This window comes from Perca fluviatilis, chromosome 9 (assembly GCF_010015445.1).
Source record: "Perca fluviatilis chromosome 9, GENO_Pfluv_1.0, whole genome shotgun sequence".
Lineage (NCBI taxonomy): Eukaryota > Metazoa > Chordata > Actinopteri > Perciformes > Percidae > Perca > Perca fluviatilis.
Window position 1 is genome coordinate 13,121,425 of NC_053120.1, and position 20,203 is coordinate 13,141,627.

Here is a 20,203-nt window from a genome sequence, read left to right on the forward strand (position 1 = left end):
CCAACAAAGATGGAATAGAAGTGTGATGCCTCACTTGATAGCTAAAACGGAGAACTCAACACACAGGGTGAAAGGAGGAGCTGCAGCAATGTGCAGTACAATGAAAATAGTGTTTTTTGAAAATTAAACCATGTAAACCTATTCTGATATTATCTCTAAATACAATTATGAACCTGGAAATGAGCATAATATGAGCACTTTAAACTCCAATAGTGAGACAACAGTATCCAATCTTTTGGCTATTCCAGTGGTAATGTTTCTATTTGTTTGTACTCTGAAAATACTTCTAATAATAATATAATAATACTAAATAAGGAAAAACATCTAACACCTTATGAATAAACTACACTACCTCATTGCAGACCACAGTAATGATGATGTACTGGTAGTCAGTGCAGCTCCAGCGCAGGATGTAGGTACCCTCCTTGTTGCCCTCCTGACGCAGCTTGTGGATGGCATACTCCGTGCGGGGGACCATAATGAATGAGGGCAGTAATGACGTTCTATCAAATGGCGAGTGAATCTTTTAGGTTATAGAAAAGACTTGTAATGTTTATTTTTTGTTCGATAAGACGGTCTGTGTCCAGTAACGCTATGTTTTTGTGAGGAAACAGGCCATAGGTACACACACATTTACACCATAAAAATGCCAGTACTAACCAGATGGGTCCGTGGCAGCCGTTGTTGATGTTGTGCACCACTGAAGCAGGGGCCACCTCCTTGCACAGAAAGTGGTGGGCATCCACTGTCAGCCTGAAGTAACCATCCACGAGGGCTGCAAAGGACAGAGCCTCACCCCTAGAAGCCATGTGCAACTCCTGAAAAGAAAAGAGACGGGGGGAGAGAGAGATGATTAAAAAAAAAGGCAACGTTGCCGTTGGTCACATAATTACGAAAATAAGCAGAGGTAGTATTCCAGGTAAAAATATGTGAGAATGAGTCATCCCATTATGACTGTACTAAGACACATCACAAATGTATTTATTTTGATATGTAGGTTTGAGGCCATAGCAAGACCACCAAGATTTACAACCGAGAAACAATTGGATGCACTATCTTGGGTATCAAGCAATGCACCCATTAAGTGTGAAGCAGATCGGATGAACGGTTCTCGAGGACAGACACACTCACAGACACACAGAGAAATTCTTATTAATAAAAACCTTTAGAAAACATTTGTGGAACGAGGATTGTAAATTCTGGTGTTAATTATGAATAAATAAATTAGTATTAGAATTACAAGCAGTCTTCAGAATTAATATTTAAAACATGTTTTTGGATACTTGCAAACAACATTTTAGAAAATGTCTCGAAAAACAAAAAGGTTTACAATTTACAGCTTCACTCTTAGTGTGACACTACCATGCCGTGAAATGTTGTAAATGTGCACTCACTGTCTAAAATAAAAATGTGAAGTTACTGCTGGGTTATTAATATCGGATTTGGATGGCAAAGTTTACAATATGGAGTTCAATCCCACATGAAACACAGTGCTCTTTGATTTGTTTGCCTTACCATCCTCTTGTTGTCCTGTCTGTAGATGGTGACCGTCGCCTCTTTGATGACAGCGTGTGTGATCTCATGGAAGTCACAGAATACTACCCAGCTGTCATTCGCCTCTGTCTTTTTGTTATTTTTCTGTTTTCCATCCAACTTGTTCTTCTTCGACTTGCCCTTTTCTTTGGCGATCACGGGTGTCTATTTTAAAGATATACAAACAGATGTGCACAAATAAATTATGAAAGAAATAAACCATCAGTATTTTCAAACTATGTAAAATATTGTCATCTGAAAATACTGCAATGACCTTTGCAATGTTTGTCATAGATAATATGCAGCAGCATCACATTTGGACTAGTTACTCACACTAAATAAATACTGTAACAAAATTAAGACAACTGAACTGCTCTTCCAAAGTAATTCTGACCGTCAACATCAAAATAATAGGACAGGTGTCCAATGCAGAGTCTCAGTATCACAATTCTTGAGTGATTTTATTGAATTTAAGTTCTGTGTGCATAAAAATAAGAAATCTTAACTTTAAATGTTCTTTACTTTATTTTCTGTAAAATATTCCTATTATATGCCTACGACTTTGAACTTCAGACTTGATTTAGTGAGTTTATATTGAGTCATTTCTTATTTTAAAACCTAAAATAATTTATTCTGATTATTCTGGTGACCTTATCTAGCTTTACCTTAATCATACTTTTTCATATGGAAACATATGTTCTCAATAGGGAGTTAATGGTATTTCTCCATTTTGACGTTTGACAGTCGTTTGTTACTGCCAGTTTATCTGAAACTAGTGAAACAAGGCCATTCTTTTGTCTTTTTCTTTTTTTTAAAACACACTTTCTTGTTCAAACACAGTTTCACTCACTGTAGAAGGCTTCTTCCTCCAGGAAATGCCAGTGGTACCAGTAACCAGGACCTCCATGTCACGATTAGTCTCCATGTTCTCACTCTTGCTCTGTCCTTGGCTCTGGTTGATGTGCCCTGGAAACAGCAAGAACAGCAGTTACACATGCAATCAAAATACTTAAATGCTGCAGTTAGAGTTTAGGACACAGACTGTAGACACATCTATCACCATTTGCACAAACTCACACCATGTTTTAGGTACATTTTGATTTCTTTTTTAACTGTGGGCAGAATGCTCTCCATGTAAACACACATAACCATTATAATCCAATAAAGCCAATAAAAATATTGCTTAAATAGGGCTTTAAAAATGTTTATTATAATCGGTGTTGTCGTAGAATAACAACTACATTTAGTCTCATCATGCTTCACAGTTTTAATAATAATAATAACAAAAACAACATTTTCTTTTTCTCTCTCTACAGTAGTTTTTTCTCTATCGTGATTACATCAAATCCTACAGGGATTATCTTGGTAAACAAATAGTTCTCTTTCTTAGTTATCTATAATCTCCTGTAATTCTAGTAAAACTACGTCTCAAACAAAAATCCACACTGAGCTGTTGCACGCCACAAATCTGGCACTGTGCTGAGAACTTTATATCATTGCCATCCCCTCCTCATCTTCCTGAAATCTTACCATAGTAACCTCCATTGCAGACATCTCCTTCCTGCGTTACACTGAGCGAGATGGGCTCATGCAGCTCGCTGCCCAAGCCGCTGGTCAGGCCCTCCAGTGTGGCCAGGTACTTGATCTTCAGGTCGTACAGCGTGATGTTGCTGTCCTTCATTGTGCGGCGGTTGAACTCACTGAGGAATTTCTTAAAGACATTGTTGATGCGGATGCGTGTCAGGAAGTTGCGCTGCTTAATGTTGCGGTTCAGCGACTCTGGGATGAAACGTTTGTAGCTGATGGGATTAAGATAGAAAAACAGATGGGAATTGATGAACAATTTCTCTCAGCATTGACTTTGTGCAAGTGTTTTTAAGGTAAAGAAAAATAATGTGCGACTTCTCAGAAACTACGGATTAAACAGTAGCCATCAATTAGTGCTTACGTTACTTACTGTGGTATTTACAACTGCTTTTGTTTGTCTACAGGCTCTCTGAACTTCAAATGTGGGGAGGATTATGATTTATGATGTTATCATATTTTAAAACTTCTTTTAAATGCTCTATGCGAATGCCTGTTTTTTTGGGCAACGTGTGTATGTGGCTTGCTTAGAAAATCAAATGTTTTACCTGATTTCATGGGAAGCAATGGGCATGGGCATATCCATGGTATAGTGAGTGATAGCAAGCACAGCCATGCCCAAACATTCGTTTTCTATCTCGTGTTGCTCAGCCTCTGAGTGGGACATCCTCAGTGGAACCACGCCTGTCTGAAAGTCATGCTGGCCCTGCGCAAAAAAACATAGGTATATTTATATTTTTTATAGAGACACACCAAAAGCATATTAAAACTTAAAAAGAACTCTAGAACATTGGAAATTGTAAGATATCCTGTGTGATTTGGTTCATTATGTGGCACACACATCCTGTCAAGATGACCAAATAAAATGAAGAAGCAGACTGCGTTATTTACAGGAAATTCAGAGGGATTTCTTATATTCAACTGAAAATTAGGTTATTTTGTTTGTTGTTTGGAAACATCAATTACTGGTGAGTTATAACGAATTTAAATGACAGTGGCTCTATATTACACTAAAGGAGTGCTGTCTAATGCTGACCTTAAAGCTGCACTTCCTGGTAAAGTTACATTTCCTCCCAGCTCTTGATGTTTTGAAACTCAACTGTGAAATGTGGTTGTGTTTGAGCTTTTAATCACATGTACTTTCAAAGAAGGAGATAACAAATATAAATTTAAGAAAATGTTTTTGGTGGAGTCTAACCTTTTTAGATGTTCTGTGCACACACACACACACACACACACACACACACACACACACACACACACACACACACACACACACACACACACACACACACACACACACACACACACACACACACACACACACACACACACACACACACACACACACACACACACACACACTTCATGTGGGCAACAATGAGAGAGTAAATTCTATCATTAGTATAGATTTTTTTTCTCCACCTGGGCAAACAGGTACTCGAGAGAGGCAGCGTCCAGTAGGGGAGTTCCTTCTGGTGTTTTCTGTGGGCTAAATCCTCCTTTGAGTTTACTGATGCAGTGTCTCCAAACTGGAGATTCTCCTTCAGTGGTGCCATGCCAGTTTCTGAAATAAAACCTGACAGGAGAGAGACAAAGAAAACAAGTCAACAGAATGAATACAGGTGTGTGCATGCAATAAAGAATGCATGGCTTTGAAAAATAACTCACAGTGGCATTACAAGGTAACATGGGTACAGGTATGGCTATGTCCAATGAATTCCAGAAACCTATTGTATTCTTGAATGCACTGAATTAGATCTCACATGTCCAGAAACGTACTACTAGGATTTATAAATTATTCCCTAAAAGGGAAGGAGGATGCTAGTTCTATAGATAACAAGGTAAGCCATGAGTTTGCATTGATACGATTTTGGCCTTAAAAGGTCCCATGGCATGAAAATTTCACTTTATGAGGTTTTTTAAAATTAATATGAGTTCCCCCAGCCTGCCTATGGTCCCCCAGTGGCTAGAAATGGCGATAGGTGTAAACCGAGCCCTGGGTATTCTGCTCTGCCTTTGAGAAAATGAAAGCTCAGATGGGCCGATCTGGAATCTCCTCCTTATGAGGTCATAAGGAGCAAGGTTACCTCCCCTTTCTCTGCTTTGCCCGCCCAGAGAATTTGGCCCACACGTGGGAGAGAGATATCATGGCTTTCAAATGAGCAAAGTGGTAGTTTGTCAAGGCCACACCCCCACCCTCCACCTTGCCCCCCCTCTCTCCTCCTCAATAGCTACAGACACAGAAATGGCACATACTAAGGAAAGCTCATTGTAGGACTGGCTCTAGTGGCTATAATTCTGCACAAAAGCTGAATTTCGGGAAAGAGATAGATACAGTATTAGGGGACCACTAAGGCCTATATAAAAGCATCCAAAGAGCACCATGTCATGGGACCTTCAATAGAGATGCCTGCAAGCGGTGGAATTTCAAAATGAAAAGATGAGCTGAACTCTGGATCATTATATGCATGCTGCTGTACTATGGGTATATACACTAAACAAAAAGTTCATAAGAGTCAGAAGCAGAGAAGGTAAAAGAGTGAAATCAATAGGAGTAGTAGAGTAACAATTACCTTATTCATACATTAGCTATGTTTGTGGTTTGTGCACAGAGAAACACTTGCATTATTGCATTGCATTATGTGCAGCAATTAAATTGTAAAAGAAATGCTCATAACTAACAATTGCCCATGCCCATTTTTCCAAATTTTTCATCATCTCCACTTTTACTTTTCATGCAAAGATCACCCAGCCAGTAAGAATGTCAGTGCTGGGCAACATTTTGCCCTGTTTTCCTGTTTTCTCTGAAATGTTGCAATTTTTCAGCCAGCCTTTGGTGTTCAGAGGATATATATCATCTCTGTCTGTTTCAGCGTCACAGACGTCTGTCTATATCCTTTCAAGACCAACAGCAGACATGGGGCAGTGCACAGTAAAAATACTGATGGGGGACTGCTGACATTATATTGGCCAGAGAGAAACATTCAGCAAAGTCCTGAAAATATTATGCTTTTTGATACAGATAGGACTCTTTAAGACAGTGCGGGCTGTGGGCGGAAGCCCATAGAGGACACAGGGAAAACATCCTAACTTCACACAAAAGCCAATAGCTTTTTGGGACAACAAAGTTACCCATAAGCCCTTGGTACTCATATATTTCAACAACTATAGGATGGATTGCCATTACAATTTTGTACAGGCATTCATGGTCTCCCAGAGGATATTTAAGATAAGATAAGATAAGATATTCCTTTATTAGCCCCACAGCGGGGTAATTTGAAGTATTACATCAAGCCAGCACTGGGCAGCACTTGGCAGCTCCTTCAGTGACTGAGTGCCCTGAATGGGGAAGGCTATGTTGTCCATTAGGACACGGAAAGCGTTCCTGAGGTCTGCTGAGACCCGTCGGGTGACACTAAAAGACGTGTTTTGCGTCATCCTGCGGATCTTGGCAGACCTCCGCTCTTGCTCTGGCACCATGAAGGGAAGCCAAACAACGTTCATCTAAACACACCGTCCACATAAAGATAACACAGAGCTGGCCTAACGTACCCCTTTAATGACATTCCAATCAGCCTCTGTTGTATTTTGTGTTTAGTTCAATTTAGCAAATGTTCATGCTAGCACACTAAAATAAGATATCCAACAAGGTAAACATACCTGCCAAATATCAGCATCTTGCATTGCCATTGTAAGCACATTAGCATGCTGACGATATTCAGCTTTAAACAATGCTGTGCCTAAGTGTAGGCTTACAGACCTGTCCATAATTGTGGCACTTTAATCCCTGTGCGTGGGTGTTTAACATTTGTTTATGCCAGACTTGACCACAGTGCCCTGCTTGTTTGGCAGATTGCACTACAGAACGCAAAGCAGGCTGCAGCAAAAAACAAGTACACACAAAGCACACACAAATATACAGCACACGCCACAGTTAGGCTCCACTAGCTACGGTTAAAGCAGAGCACAGAGAAAGAGGAAGTGCAATTGACACCACAGTAATGTTTTTATTTTCCTCTTCGTGAAATGCAACCTAACTTGTCAAATGGATTCTCTTCAGAGGAACTTAGCTCTCTTCAAATGAATCCAGTCAGACACAAATATGAAGAAATGTTTTTCCATCAAAACCAGGGTAAAATAAGCAATTATGTCTCTTATCATTGGGTCAAGTATCAAGTTCTACTTCACTTTTTGCATTACTTGCCAAACTGAGAAACAAGATCCAACAAGCCTGTGGAAACTTAAAGAATGTGTCTCATCTCGCCAAGCCACATAGTGCGATTTGCCACAATATGATATGACCAGAGCTAAAGTACTGCTGATTCATAACACACGCCCACAACATTCAGCAGAGTGTTTTCAGATAATGCCAAGGATGTTATGGTTTTTATGAAATAACACATGATGGCAGGAAAAGACCCTTGCTTTGCGTTGTAGGGGATACACAAAATATCAGGTGAAAAACAGCCTGATATTTTGTGTATCCCCTATGTAACTTTGGCTAGAAAACAGCAGACATGTCCATATTATCTCAAGTTATTTGTGGTGACTTGTTAAAGTCAGAAAATAACACACATGATGGTAGGAAAGACCCTTTGCTTGTTAGGAGGGGGATACACATTATATCAGGTGAAAACCAGCCTGATATTTTGTGTATCCCCTATGTAACTTTGGCTAAAAAACAGCGGACATGTCCATATTATCTCAAGTTATTTATTGTGACTTGTTAAAGTCAGAAAATAACACACATGGTATGGAAAGACCCTTTGCTTAGTTAGGGATACACAAAATATCAGGTGAAAACGGCCTGATATTTTGTGTATCCCCTATGTAACTTTGGCTAGAAAACAGCAGACATGTCCATATTATCTCAAGTTATTTATTGTGACTCTGTACAGTCAGAAAATAAATCACACATGATGGTAGGAAAGACCCTTTGTTGAGTAGGAGAGGGGATACACATTATATCAGGTGAAAAACAGCCTGATATTTTGTGTATCCCCTATGTAACTTATATGGCAGACAGGTGAACAAAGCGCGTTTAATTGAACCGCCATATTAAACTAAATTAAATTAAAACAGAAATCACGCGTTAGAGGGCAGGGAGGGACGGGTTAGCAAAGACGAGGAAAAGATATTGTTCACTAACCTACATGACTAACGTGATACTAGGCATAGCTACGGAGCATGTCAATATGGAACTTTGAAAAACACTGTCGAATAATCCACAATAATAAACGGCGCCTTTAAACAATTCAAACCCGCCTTTAATGTAACAGACAAATACACCTATTTATGTAGATAAATGAGACCCTTGTTACTATGGAAACCCTGTCGAGTCTTCTATATGTAACGTTTAGTTGTAACAGACAAATACACGTATTTATGTAGATAAACAAGACCCTTGTTACTTTGGAAAGCCCCGTCAGTCTTCCACTATGTAACGTTTAGCTGCAGCTGTACTAGACAACCTGTAGGGGACCAAGCTCCCACCGGTACCGCCCCGCGCCAGGGGATACAAATCCTGGCGGGATAAGTACCTTACCCCCCGGCGGGCGGCGAAGTGGAAAGGTGCGAAGTGAAGCAGGAAATTGTTGATAAAACAGGGAAAAGTCAGTATGGCAGTTTTGGGGATTTTAAAAGTCTGACCGTCGTCCCCACCAACACTAACGCTAAACCTGTTTTACCACCTTAGCGACCACACTTTGAGCGCACAGTTCGATTCGCCAGCAACGCCAAACAACATCTCCAGCTGCTAACCGACAAGCAGCAGACCGCCATGGAGAGAGGCACTGCATCAGCCTCTACTTAAACGCTACAAAGAAATAAGGAGGCAGACGTGCTGAGCACTGTCCAGAAGCCAGGTTACCAACCTAGCACTAAACCTGCAGAAAATTGTTCTTCCCAGGTTTCAGGTTTCTATATGTTTATATTTAACACTTTGCACCATTTTATTACACCTTATTAAGCAGTTCTTACTTATTCTTTCTTCACTGTGATTTTAGACTTATGTTTACATTTTAATTATTTGAGTGATTTCCATGGTTGTGTTGACATTTCTGCTTTTATAACTGAGGGGATTATAATCAGAGGAAGGTTAAGTTTAAAATAAAAATGTTTAAATTTAATATATTTTTCTCCTGGTCCTTATTTTAAATAGGGTCATAAAAATATCAATAATTATCGATATCGAACCGATATGAAACACTTATATCGTGATACAGTTTTCAGCCATATCGCCCAGCCCTAGGTCACCCCACATAGTACCTTTCTTAACAAGGTTACAAAGTGCAGTAATGACTTTATTATACTCATTTCATTTCTGGTTTCGCCTCTTACAAGCAATATACCAATTTTTTTATTTTTATTTTTAAATGGAGTCCGGCACAGTGCTCACTCCACATAAAACGCTACATTACATTACTTCCAGCAAACTTCACGAGGAACAATCCTGGCAAAACAGCATCACCGATCAGTTTTAACTGAGTCCAGCCTGGTCCAGCTCAGCTAAAAACACAAAAACGCAGAATCTATCGGCCTGTTAGCGTGCTGTTCACTGCTGAGCCTTTCTGTAACCGTTAGGCTACCAACAAAGTTATCTTCACACCTGTTCAACTGATTTTAGCAGTTTAGATAACATACTTGACTGTCCTGCTGTTACAGACTTTAACTAACCACAGACAGTTGCCACGTTCATGGACTCATGGCAGTGTGGCGCTGCAGAATGAATACAGGGGAAACACAACAGATATACTATATAGTTATTTATATGGCATTAAAAAATATATATTCGGGCCTGGTGGGGATTCCCGTTGTTCTGGCAGCCTGCAGTCCTTTGTAGGGAAAACACTGGACCCATATAAAGAATGATAGCTTAAGTTGTTAACAATATTTCGAAAGTGTTGGTGTAGTTGATTCTGCTTAAGTATACTCAGAAATAGACAATTACTTTCTAGACTAAATATATACAACACTCACTATGTTCCATTAAATTTCCACCAATTGTTGTCATGGCACATGTCATGATGGCAGCAGGATAAACAAAGTAGCTCTGGCATCTACCTTGCCATGTCTTTCAGCTCATTCTGGGGACTTCTGCGGCGTTACCAGGGATGTAGCATATGTAATACCTCTAGTGAATTCACAGTCAGTCACACAGTCTCCTCCAATTTGGACACAGCCCTTAATACCTCCAGAGGGAGGCCCAATGGAAGCATCCTAATCCAAATTGGATCCTTTCAACATGGAGGAACAGCACTTCAAGCAAACACATTTCAACCACTTGAATCTCTCTCCGGCTCACTACCCACACCTCCTAGACCAAAGATGGAGGGTTGATATGTAGATCGTCTGCGAAGTCAAATGTTTTGCTTTAAGGACAGGCTCCCTCATCACTACCAGCTTGGTACAAAAATCAAAACACATCTGTTTACACATCTGTTTAAAACTGCCTATTCCACTTGATGTCAATTGCTCTGGCTCTTTCTGTTGTTGTTGTTGTTGTTGTTGTAGTTATTGTTATTATTGTATTCTTTATTTTTTGCTGTTTTTAAATATCTTATGTATCCCTGTACTGTGTCCTTCAGTGCCGAGAAAGGCTCCTTTAAATAAAATGTATTATTATTATTATTATTATTATTATTATTATTATTATTATTATTATTATTATTATTATTATTATTATTATTATTATACCTACTTGTTTAACTCACATACCATGTTATATTTGAACTCTGTCACACAAGGCAGCACCTTGCACCCACTTCGAAGGGAGTACTCCAGAGTTTTCTGATAGAGTATCATGGCCTCTGACTTGAAGGTCTTGGCTCTCATCCCACTTTGTGTTCAAACCACTCCAGTGTGCACTGGCGGTCACAGAGCTACATCATTATCTCTGCAAGAAGCAGGGATGCAATCCTGAGATGACCAAACCAAAAACTCCATATTAGGCAGGCTGTTTCTCTCAAGCACTGCCTTCCTAGTTTTTTTTTGACGTCCACCACATGACCATTTAAGTTCCATGGCAGAACTATAGTGTCTTCAGAAGGCACCCTCTCCAGTAACCGACCCTGAGACACCAAAAAGGCCAGATACTCTAAATTGACAGATAAAGCCTTCCTTTCTGTGGCACTCTTCTCGTTTGGGAAAAGAAGCACACACGCACCAAAGGGATTTCTCACACTCCCCAATGGGTCCTCTCATCCTGGAAAACTTCGGACAACAAAACAGATCTGTCCCTATCCAGGAGATTGGCTCCAGAGCCTAAAAATGAGCTCAACTATATCTGCTTAATGGTTGGCCTGCAGGCTGGTTTGCTATGGCACATGGTTTGTTTGGTATTGTTCCAACTCCTGCTCCTCCCCCCAGAAAGAAACTTTCCACATCCCAGAAACCAGTTTTATACGTCAGTAGTCAGCATACCAAAGTTCCTGTCTTTGCCTGCAAGGTGCCTCAGTATCAGAAGTCCAGACAAGGTCGCTCTTCCCTGAGGCGGGCATTCCACTAACGTCTTTAAATTGTATTAAATAATACTTCCACTATCTTCCACTTAAGACTATACTACAATTGAAGTGGTTGACAAAAAAAAACACAGTTTGTTTCAATTCAAGAAATTGCTTTATGGAGATAAATGACAGCTATAAAACTCCAACGTAGTCTTACCTCATGCGATAGTGCAACTTGACACTGGTTTCATCTGTGATATTGAACTCATAGTTGGGGGGGTACCACATGCCAGTTGTGTCATCGTAGAGGGCAAATAGGTTATGGCACAAGGGAGAGATTGCTGAGAAGGGAAAGAGAAAAGAGGAATAAAGATCAATATTCAGGCCAATTGTTGCACTGGAGTTGAGGCTGACACGCAGGCCTCTGTCCAAAGAGAGGAGTTAGGAGCAACAGCAAACAATCTGCTAATAAAACAAAACAAACAGTAAGGTCTACATGCTCCACCATATCAATCATACCTGGTTACAGTGTATATTTTTATACTTCGGCATAGATGAAATGTAGGATCCTGGTTTTAGAGAACACTTGCAAAATTCTGCATTTATTGTAAGCCCTCAAATGACAAAATGTCCATCTTACTCCACCTAACAGGCAGCTAACCAGTCAGTTAATGATTGTGAAGAGAGGGAGAGATACTTCTTCTAAGAGCCCCAAGAGTGGCACTTAGTCTAGTTCTAAAATAACTGCTTTGGCTTTTAAACTGTGGTTGCAATTGATTTGCAGTAGTGCCATGTACTTAGGATTGTTTGGAATCTAATGCATTTTATTTCACATGTTGACAGTTAAATGGCAGCACTTAGAAGTAAGGCAGTAATAAATGTTCATCTGGATTTGAGAACAGTACAGACAGGGAGAAGTTATCCTCTGTGAGAGTGTAGTTTAATACTCTGACATTTATTCCTCTCTGTTAACTTTGCAATGACACATTCCATGGCGTTAATCAGAGACAAAAGAGCAAGAGGAGAACCACTTAACTTTATGTTTGAAAAATAACTTGTTAATGATTTTGCCCAATTGTTACAGAACAAAGTATCCTTATTACCTGTCAGATTGGCTGGTGGAAGAGACAAACCTGATTAATAGGCTAACTACAATAAATATCAGTGTTTCAGTACTGCAATTTATGTAACATTCTTACATATACCAATCTATGTAAAATCTCTAAAAGAACATCTAGTCATCACCACACGAATTTCAAAATACCTAGGGTTTTATTATCAGGTATACTGTGTCACTAAATACCCAACATTGCATGTGTTGAAATCAGGTGGATTTCTCTTTGGTTCAAGTTAGTTCTAAACTGTATTCTTGCATTCTATCCGAGTTCTTGCATTAGTGATGGTCGTTTAAGACGTTTTCTCTCCAGCTGTCCCTCTCCTCGTGTTTATATGTCTCTCTGTCTACATGCTGTAAAAGCATTATTTTACTTTAAAAAAAAATGTCTGTCACCTTCACTACTTGACCAAAGCCAAACCTGCAAACATTATCTTCTTATAGTGTGTAAGAGTGTGTCCATATCAGAGCCCAACAGGTACAACAGTAACTTAGCTTTACTACTGGTTATCAATCATTTTAAGCCTAATGCAATTACATTGAAAGAAGTATTCTACCGCTGGAAAGAGGATGTTTTCATAAAACTGGGCTGTCTATGCAGTAGAATGGCACAAACATTTTTGAAAATCGATGCTACATGCCCAGAATGCTACCAGAATGCAAGATACAGGACAAAGATGTAAACCTGGTTATTTTGTTATCTCAGATTGATTTGCCACATATTATATTAACAGTAAAATCTACATAACATTCTTCATTGCTGCCAATAAAAAGAAACTATATCAATAAGCAGAGTAGGTAATTCTTAATTTTGCCACCTAGCCAACAGCTCAGTCACTCACAGCATTTCTTGGCAGCATCCACACAGAGCTCCAACGCGGTGTAGCAGCCTTTGAAGTACTCTAGCTGGTGCACCTCCGGTGTGTAAAAGTGGATTTCCAGGCCCCAAGTAGAAGTAGGAGAACAGGAGAGTTGGGCCCTCTTACTGGACCTCCTCATCTTCCCACAGAGTTGCCTGCTCAACTCCATCGCCCACAGAGTTGGCATTCAGACACTGGAGAAGTGAAGTGAAAAAGAGAAATGGGGGAGTGGGAATTTTAGGTTAAAGGTTTTGGCTTTCATACTGTGTACACCAAAGTAAGCTTTGCATTCAACTCAATTAAGGATAGACGTGACAAATGAAAAAATACTAACACAGGAGATATCCTAATTCATTTTTCTCCTACACAAAACTTTTATTTTGATGTTCAGTGAAATGGTAACATCAATCAACTTGCAATTTCAATGAAAGACTTTTCATTAAAAGGTTCAGTGTGTAACGTGTTTAGTTGTTCATTATCAAAATCGGTGTTGCCGGTTCTCAAATTTGTCCTTTTTCATGAATATTTACCACCACCATTAATTCCAAGTATTCCTTTTGGCTTGAAATTTTACATTTTCATTCGCATGAACTGGGGTAGACGCTCCATATCCCTGCACCATCTTGAAATATTTTAGCCGGTAAGGGACATACAGGACACACTGCTCCGCCTTTCGCTTTTCGCTGTCACATGATAAACTCACAGGTGCTGCTAATGCTGCTAATGGGTATCGTAGCTTCCCAGCCCCGGCAAGTTTGAAGAAGGAAACATGGAGGACCACACGTATTCAAAATCCAAATTTCAGGAACAGGAGTCTTTTTCTTCGCCCAGAAAAAGAAAAAGGATATTGAACAGAGCAAGAGACCGGCTGTTTGAAGAGTGAAGGATACCGTAGCTGTAATACGTACTTTGAACTGGTGGTGCGAGAGAGGTGATTGCGATATATGAGCAACGCTAGATGGGAGAAAATCCTACACACTGGACCTTTATAAAGGATATTTTGTAATGTATAAAAAGCTTTTTATACAAAGTTCACTGGAATGAGCATACTTATTTCTTATATATATATATTTTGAGGAAATGGGTGACCAATGTTTAGTTAACAATCAAGTGTCTAAAAGGTGTCTACATGTGTGTTACAGTATGATTGTGACCTCAGCAAACAGTTGACTGATCATTAACCTGATGACTCATATTAAATACAGTGCAGAGTCCCAACACACAAAAGCACACAGGACAAAGTGGTTTTCCACTATAATGCGAGTGGAATAACGTCAGCCTCTAAACTGAGCTGATGGCATCAACATGGAGGATAGATCGTTGCTGTGCATGGGCTGTGAGGAGTCTGGGCTTCACTACAGAATGAGTTGAATAGCCTGCGTTTACAGTGGCTGCAAAGCAAAAGCAGCATGCCAACAGCAGCAGCCATGAGTCCTTGTGTTGACACCACTTACAGCTACACCAGCATAATTAGAAAAAAAAACATTGATATATCATTGCATAGGCATCTATTCACACTTGATGTCACACTCATAAGCATGTACACAAACATAAAAAGAGGAGGAAAGGAGTTGAAAGAGATAGAGATACACAGAGAGACTGCAGAGTGCGTGACAGACAAATGTTTTATCACTGTTCCTGCTTGTCGTAACTCCTATTAATCCAATCCACTTTATTTCTATAGCACATTTTACAAACACAAAGTTTCCAAAGTGCTGCACAGAAGACTCAGAACATACAAACAATTAATATAAAATTATTTAAACAAAAATAAAAACATCAAGTTTAAAACGGCATATTAACTTCATATTAAGGTGACAAATAAATTACATTTAATTACTGTACTTTGGAAAGAGAATTATTCTACCCTGCATCCTGTTTAACACAAACTTAACTGATCATATTTAAATCTGAGCTTGCTTTCATACATGTTTTTTTAATTTAAATTTTTTTTAATTGTGTGTCTTGTGCCAAATCTCAAACATAATCAAGCCTAAGCAAAGTAGTAAGCCTGGCAAGTATCTTTTGACAGTCATACTTTTCCTTCATTATTATTTATTACAGCAGAATTTCTTGAGAAGAGACTTTCAATGATTCATCAGTCTGCCATTTTCAGTGAGTGAGTTGATGAGTTATTGTGTCAAATTTCTCAACACTTATGAATGTCACTACAGTTAAAAAGGTAAAAAAAATATCTCTTATACAATTGGTGTGGTATATTAAGGAAGATATCTTTAACAAATGTAGAAGTATTGAACTGATGCCAGTTTTACTCGAGTATAGCTATGATTAGACCTTTGTTTCCCAAGTTTACTTCAGCTGAAAAAGATGTTGACAGTTCTTCCCACTCCCCCTCAGTGACGCTGATTTGCCCCATCTGAATGTGTTTTTTGAAAGAAGATAAAAATGACTGGAACTAGTGTTTCTGTCAAAAACAAGACCTTGGAGCAACTTATAATGCAAAGTGATAGACAGACAATCCTGACAGTTGTGTCTGTGATTAGGTGTGGGTAAAATTCAAGTCAAAGAAATAGTTATAACAAATACACATCTCAAAGCTGGAACCAGAGCATTTATCCCATCATCTCCTTAAAAAATGACTTAAATGATGATTGTCAAAATGGTGGTAAAAGTTATGGCAATAAACAAATCTATTAATCGTCTAATCATTTCAGCTATTTACTGTATACTTTTGTAACATGCATGTTGTAGCTTAGATCATTCTAGGAAATTTGACAGGGTTTGGTAGCTTGGGTGAAGTGGACCTGTTATTATTGCATAAAATGAACAACTATATACATATGTATGTTGGTTGGTTGGTTGGGTGGGCCAAAACAATAACAAAATTAGAAAATAAATACTACACCAACAAACAAATAAGCTCTTCTGCATCATTTGCATCAATATAGAGTTTCCCCTGCCTATTTCAGTCTGAGCTAGGTAGCTCATCTGCAAAGTTTAGAGAAATAAACTAACACAAGAATATGTGTTGCTGAAGAACATGGAAAAAAAACAACTTTGTACCTACTTTTCACAGTAAACCCCTTCCAATAAAGACACTTGGGTATGACTTTTATTGTGTCAATGGGAAACCCTGGCTGACAACTTATCACAAATGACTTAGGTCTTTTACCTTAGCACTCTAATTATTACATCCCAAATGCCAAGACAAAGTGACAAATATATCTGTATCAGTCTTTAGTCGGAGTGTAAATCTATTCATTTCAACACAGTTGACTGTAAAGGCCATAAGCAAGCTCGACAGATTATGGAATTTTTGCCCAATGACGCCAAAAATAAACTGCCTACCACAGCTTTAACTAGGGTTTAGTAGGGGTGACTTCTAGCTCACCCAGTAGAGTGTGCGCCCCATGTAGGCTGAGTCCTTGGCAGCGGCCCGGGTTTGACCCGTGGGCCTTTGCTGCATGTCATCCCCGCTCTCTCTTCCCTTTCCTGTCTTCAGCTGTCCTATCAATTAAAGGCCATACAAAGCCAAAAAAAATTATCTAGTATTTTAACACCATCTGGTACTTGTCATTGATGTGTTTTTCACATGACACCTATTATTTTGAGTATGTTACAACTAGAGATGGTCCGATACCGATAAAACGCTGGTATCAGTATCGGGAAGTACTGGAGTTCATGCAACGATCCGATAGCACATAATAAAGCCCTAAAGAAAATCTACGTTAACGTAGTTTATTTAGGTTCTTTTTCCTTTATAACTGACTGTCAAACTGGATAGTAAAAGAAAGTTCTGTGGCATTCATTGATTGTGTTTGTTCATGTTTTACAAAGAGTTTAACCTGAGCCAGACAGACAACAAAGATAGAAATAATATCACATCCATACAGGGATAGTAGTATACACCTGTTAAAACATGATAAAATATATGACTCACTGGTATCGGATCAGTACTCGGTATCGGCCAATACGCAAGTTCAGGTATCTGAATCGGTATTGGGAAGCAAAAAATGGTATCGGGCCATATCTAATTACAACCAGTCTCTTTCTTCATCTCATGTTTTTTGCACCTTTTTAAATCAGTTTCTGTGATTTTTGTCTGTAATATGGCTACATTTAGCTGCGCTAAAATAATGTAATAAAACTGATCACTGCTTGGCTGCAACACTGTGGCTCGCGTGCATGCTGAGCTAGGACATCCCCCTAAATGTCTGAGCATTATTATATCATTTAACCGTCATCCCACCAGGGGGTTTTTCAGTACCTGTTTTTGATTATTCAGCACCCATGTAAGCAAACTGACGTTAAGTGTGTACATTCATTATCACTGCATTATTGGTATACCTCTATTGATTAGTCAAAGTCAGGACACAGCCATTCAAAAGCTGAAATTATATTTTAAAGGATGTTCATTAAATTGATTGATAATTGATGAATAATAATACATTATCTATACATACATAAACTAACAAAATAATTTAAAAGTGCTTTGATGGTCAAGGATCACATTATGGGTTCTCCATTGATTCCCTGCACTTCTTGAGTTTTCAAGGCAACATATCTAATACAGCAACATATTCTATAAACATTTGAATTGAAACTTTAAACCGATGTAATTTAATTTCACTATAACCACCATGTCAAGTGCTTAAAAATGTATTTACAGTAAACCTTTGGTACTGAATTAAGAATGACAGTGTTGTGACACCATCAACAAGTAATATCACTGATTGACAGACTTTAAACCAGAAACATATCAGTGAAATTAGCTAGTGAAACATTATATTAATGGCATTTTATAAGACAATAACATTAGAGCTGCAAAGATTAATCGATTAGTTGTCAACTATTTTGATAATCGATTAGTCGGTTTGAGTAATTTTTTAAGTCAAAAGTAAAAATTCTCTGATTCCAGCTTCTTAAATGTGAATAATTTCTAGTTCCTTCTCTCCTCTGTGACAGTAAACTGAATATCTTTGAGTTGTGGACAAAACAAGACATTTGAGGACGTCATCTTGGGCTTTTGGGGAAACACAGATCCACACTTTTCACCATCTTCTGACATTTTATAGACCAAACAACTAATCAATTAATCGAGGAAATAATGAACAGAATAATTGACTATGAAAAATAATCGTTAGTTGCAGCCCTAAATAACATCTTTTTTTAGTAGGTAATGTTAATTCCGAATAGGTACTGTAAATTCTATATTTTATGCACCTGAATTTTATAAACTTAAATATAAGTTGGCGAAGGGGGACTATGCTTAAAAAACACACAATGCTGTAATTTGGATGGGCAAAGAAATAAAAAAACATCTTCTTTGTTATAGTTTTCATTACATTTGAGTAAAATGTGCTACACTATGTCTCACTTTTTAAAAGCCACAAATCCAATGTGCCTGAAGTGAAAATACAGTGGGCAGACAATAGGCTGCTAAAGCAACATCACAGAGGCCACTTGGTTATTACAAGGAAAGGTCAACTGAGTGATAAAAATAATGCTCTTTGATGTTAAATATCATGTTATCATGGTGAACATACCAAAAGGTGGGTGAGTTATTCTAATTTAATTATTATTTTAATTTATCATGTAGCATTTTAAATGTCAATTCCTTTGACTAATTTCACATTAGCCACAGCCTACGTTTGAGTGAAAAATTACTCTTCACAAGTACAGAAACTTGATATCCAAGTTCATTGGGTAAAAAAAACAAACCCATTTTAGTCAAGTTTTAATAGTAAGAATAAAATAGTTATTAAGCCATCAAGGCTTCCACTTGCGCATTCTGGTATCAATAAAATGTAGATCAAACGTAACTGTGTGGTTCAAGTGCTTTAAACAGTCTGACAGTTCAAGTTCCTGTCAAGGAGAGCGCTGCAAGAAACCACGTTCTTTCATTGTTTGAGATTCAATGTAAGTGAGAGGTGGTAATGCCAGAAACTCTGTCTCTGTTGTGTACGTATGTATGTATGTATGTATGTATGTATGTATATATATATATGTATATGTATGTGTGTGTGTGTGTGTGTGTGTGTTGTTCCCAGGAAGAGGTACCCATACTTTTGTCAACCTCAAATGTGATGTGTGAAGCCACTTCTTCATAAAATTTTGTACAATATTAGCATAACAGGTTTTCTTATCAATGAATCTATAATTTTTTTCTCAATTAATCAATTGTCTGGTCTATACAATACATATAAATCCAATAGTCCAAGGTGACGTATTCAAAATTGTTCAGTCAGACCAACAATCAAAAACTCAATAGCATTATGCAGTTTACTATCACAGAAGAGAAAAAGAAAATATTGAAATAAAAAACAGAAAATACTAGTCACATTTGAGATGGGATGCAAAAGTGACACATATGATCAAAAGAAATTCCGGTTAACCGAATAATAATAAAATCTAATAATATTACTTAAATCTATCTTGGAGCAGGGTCCCTGTGGCCCCTGTGGTCTCCTTGGCCTAAAAAAAAACAACTAAACTAACAAGGTTATGGTTTCACTTTTCGTTTCAGACACTAAGCACAATGGAAGAATAAAGACGACTGGCTATTTTTATAAAGACATTTCGCTTTCTCCACTTTCAATTTTCGAGACAGTTTTGGCAAAATGTAATAATTAAAAAAAACTCACTGTCCTTGTCAATCGTTTAATCCAGTATTTGTCTTGAGAAAGTGTCAACCCTTTTTCTAC

General features: G+C 38.3%; 1 protein-coding gene across 2 annotated transcripts in view; it reads right to left on the reverse strand.

Moving 5' to 3' along the window:
- The window catches only part of LOC120564979 (tyrosine-protein kinase JAK1-like), a 34,504-nt gene that overhangs the window by 13,642 nt on the left and 659 nt on the right, over positions 1–20,203 (reverse strand). For both annotated transcript variants that reach the window (XM_039810254.1, XM_039810255.1), the window contains exons 2-10: positions 13,521–13,732; positions 11,782–11,905; positions 4,543–4,696; positions 3,666–3,823; positions 3,064–3,332; positions 2,384–2,499; positions 1,516–1,698; positions 662–818; positions 353–468 (exon numbers count right to left, since the gene is read on the reverse strand). In XM_039810254.1, coding sequence (XP_039666188.1) covers positions 353–468; positions 662–818; positions 1,516–1,698; positions 2,384–2,499; positions 3,064–3,332; positions 3,666–3,823; positions 4,543–4,696; positions 11,782–11,905; positions 13,521–13,725 — 1,482 coding nt within the window. In that variant the 5' untranslated portion in view covers positions 13,726–13,732. The remainder of the gene's footprint in view (positions 1–352; positions 469–661; positions 819–1,515; positions 1,699–2,383; positions 2,500–3,063; positions 3,333–3,665; positions 3,824–4,542; positions 4,697–11,781; positions 11,906–13,520; positions 13,733–20,203) is intronic.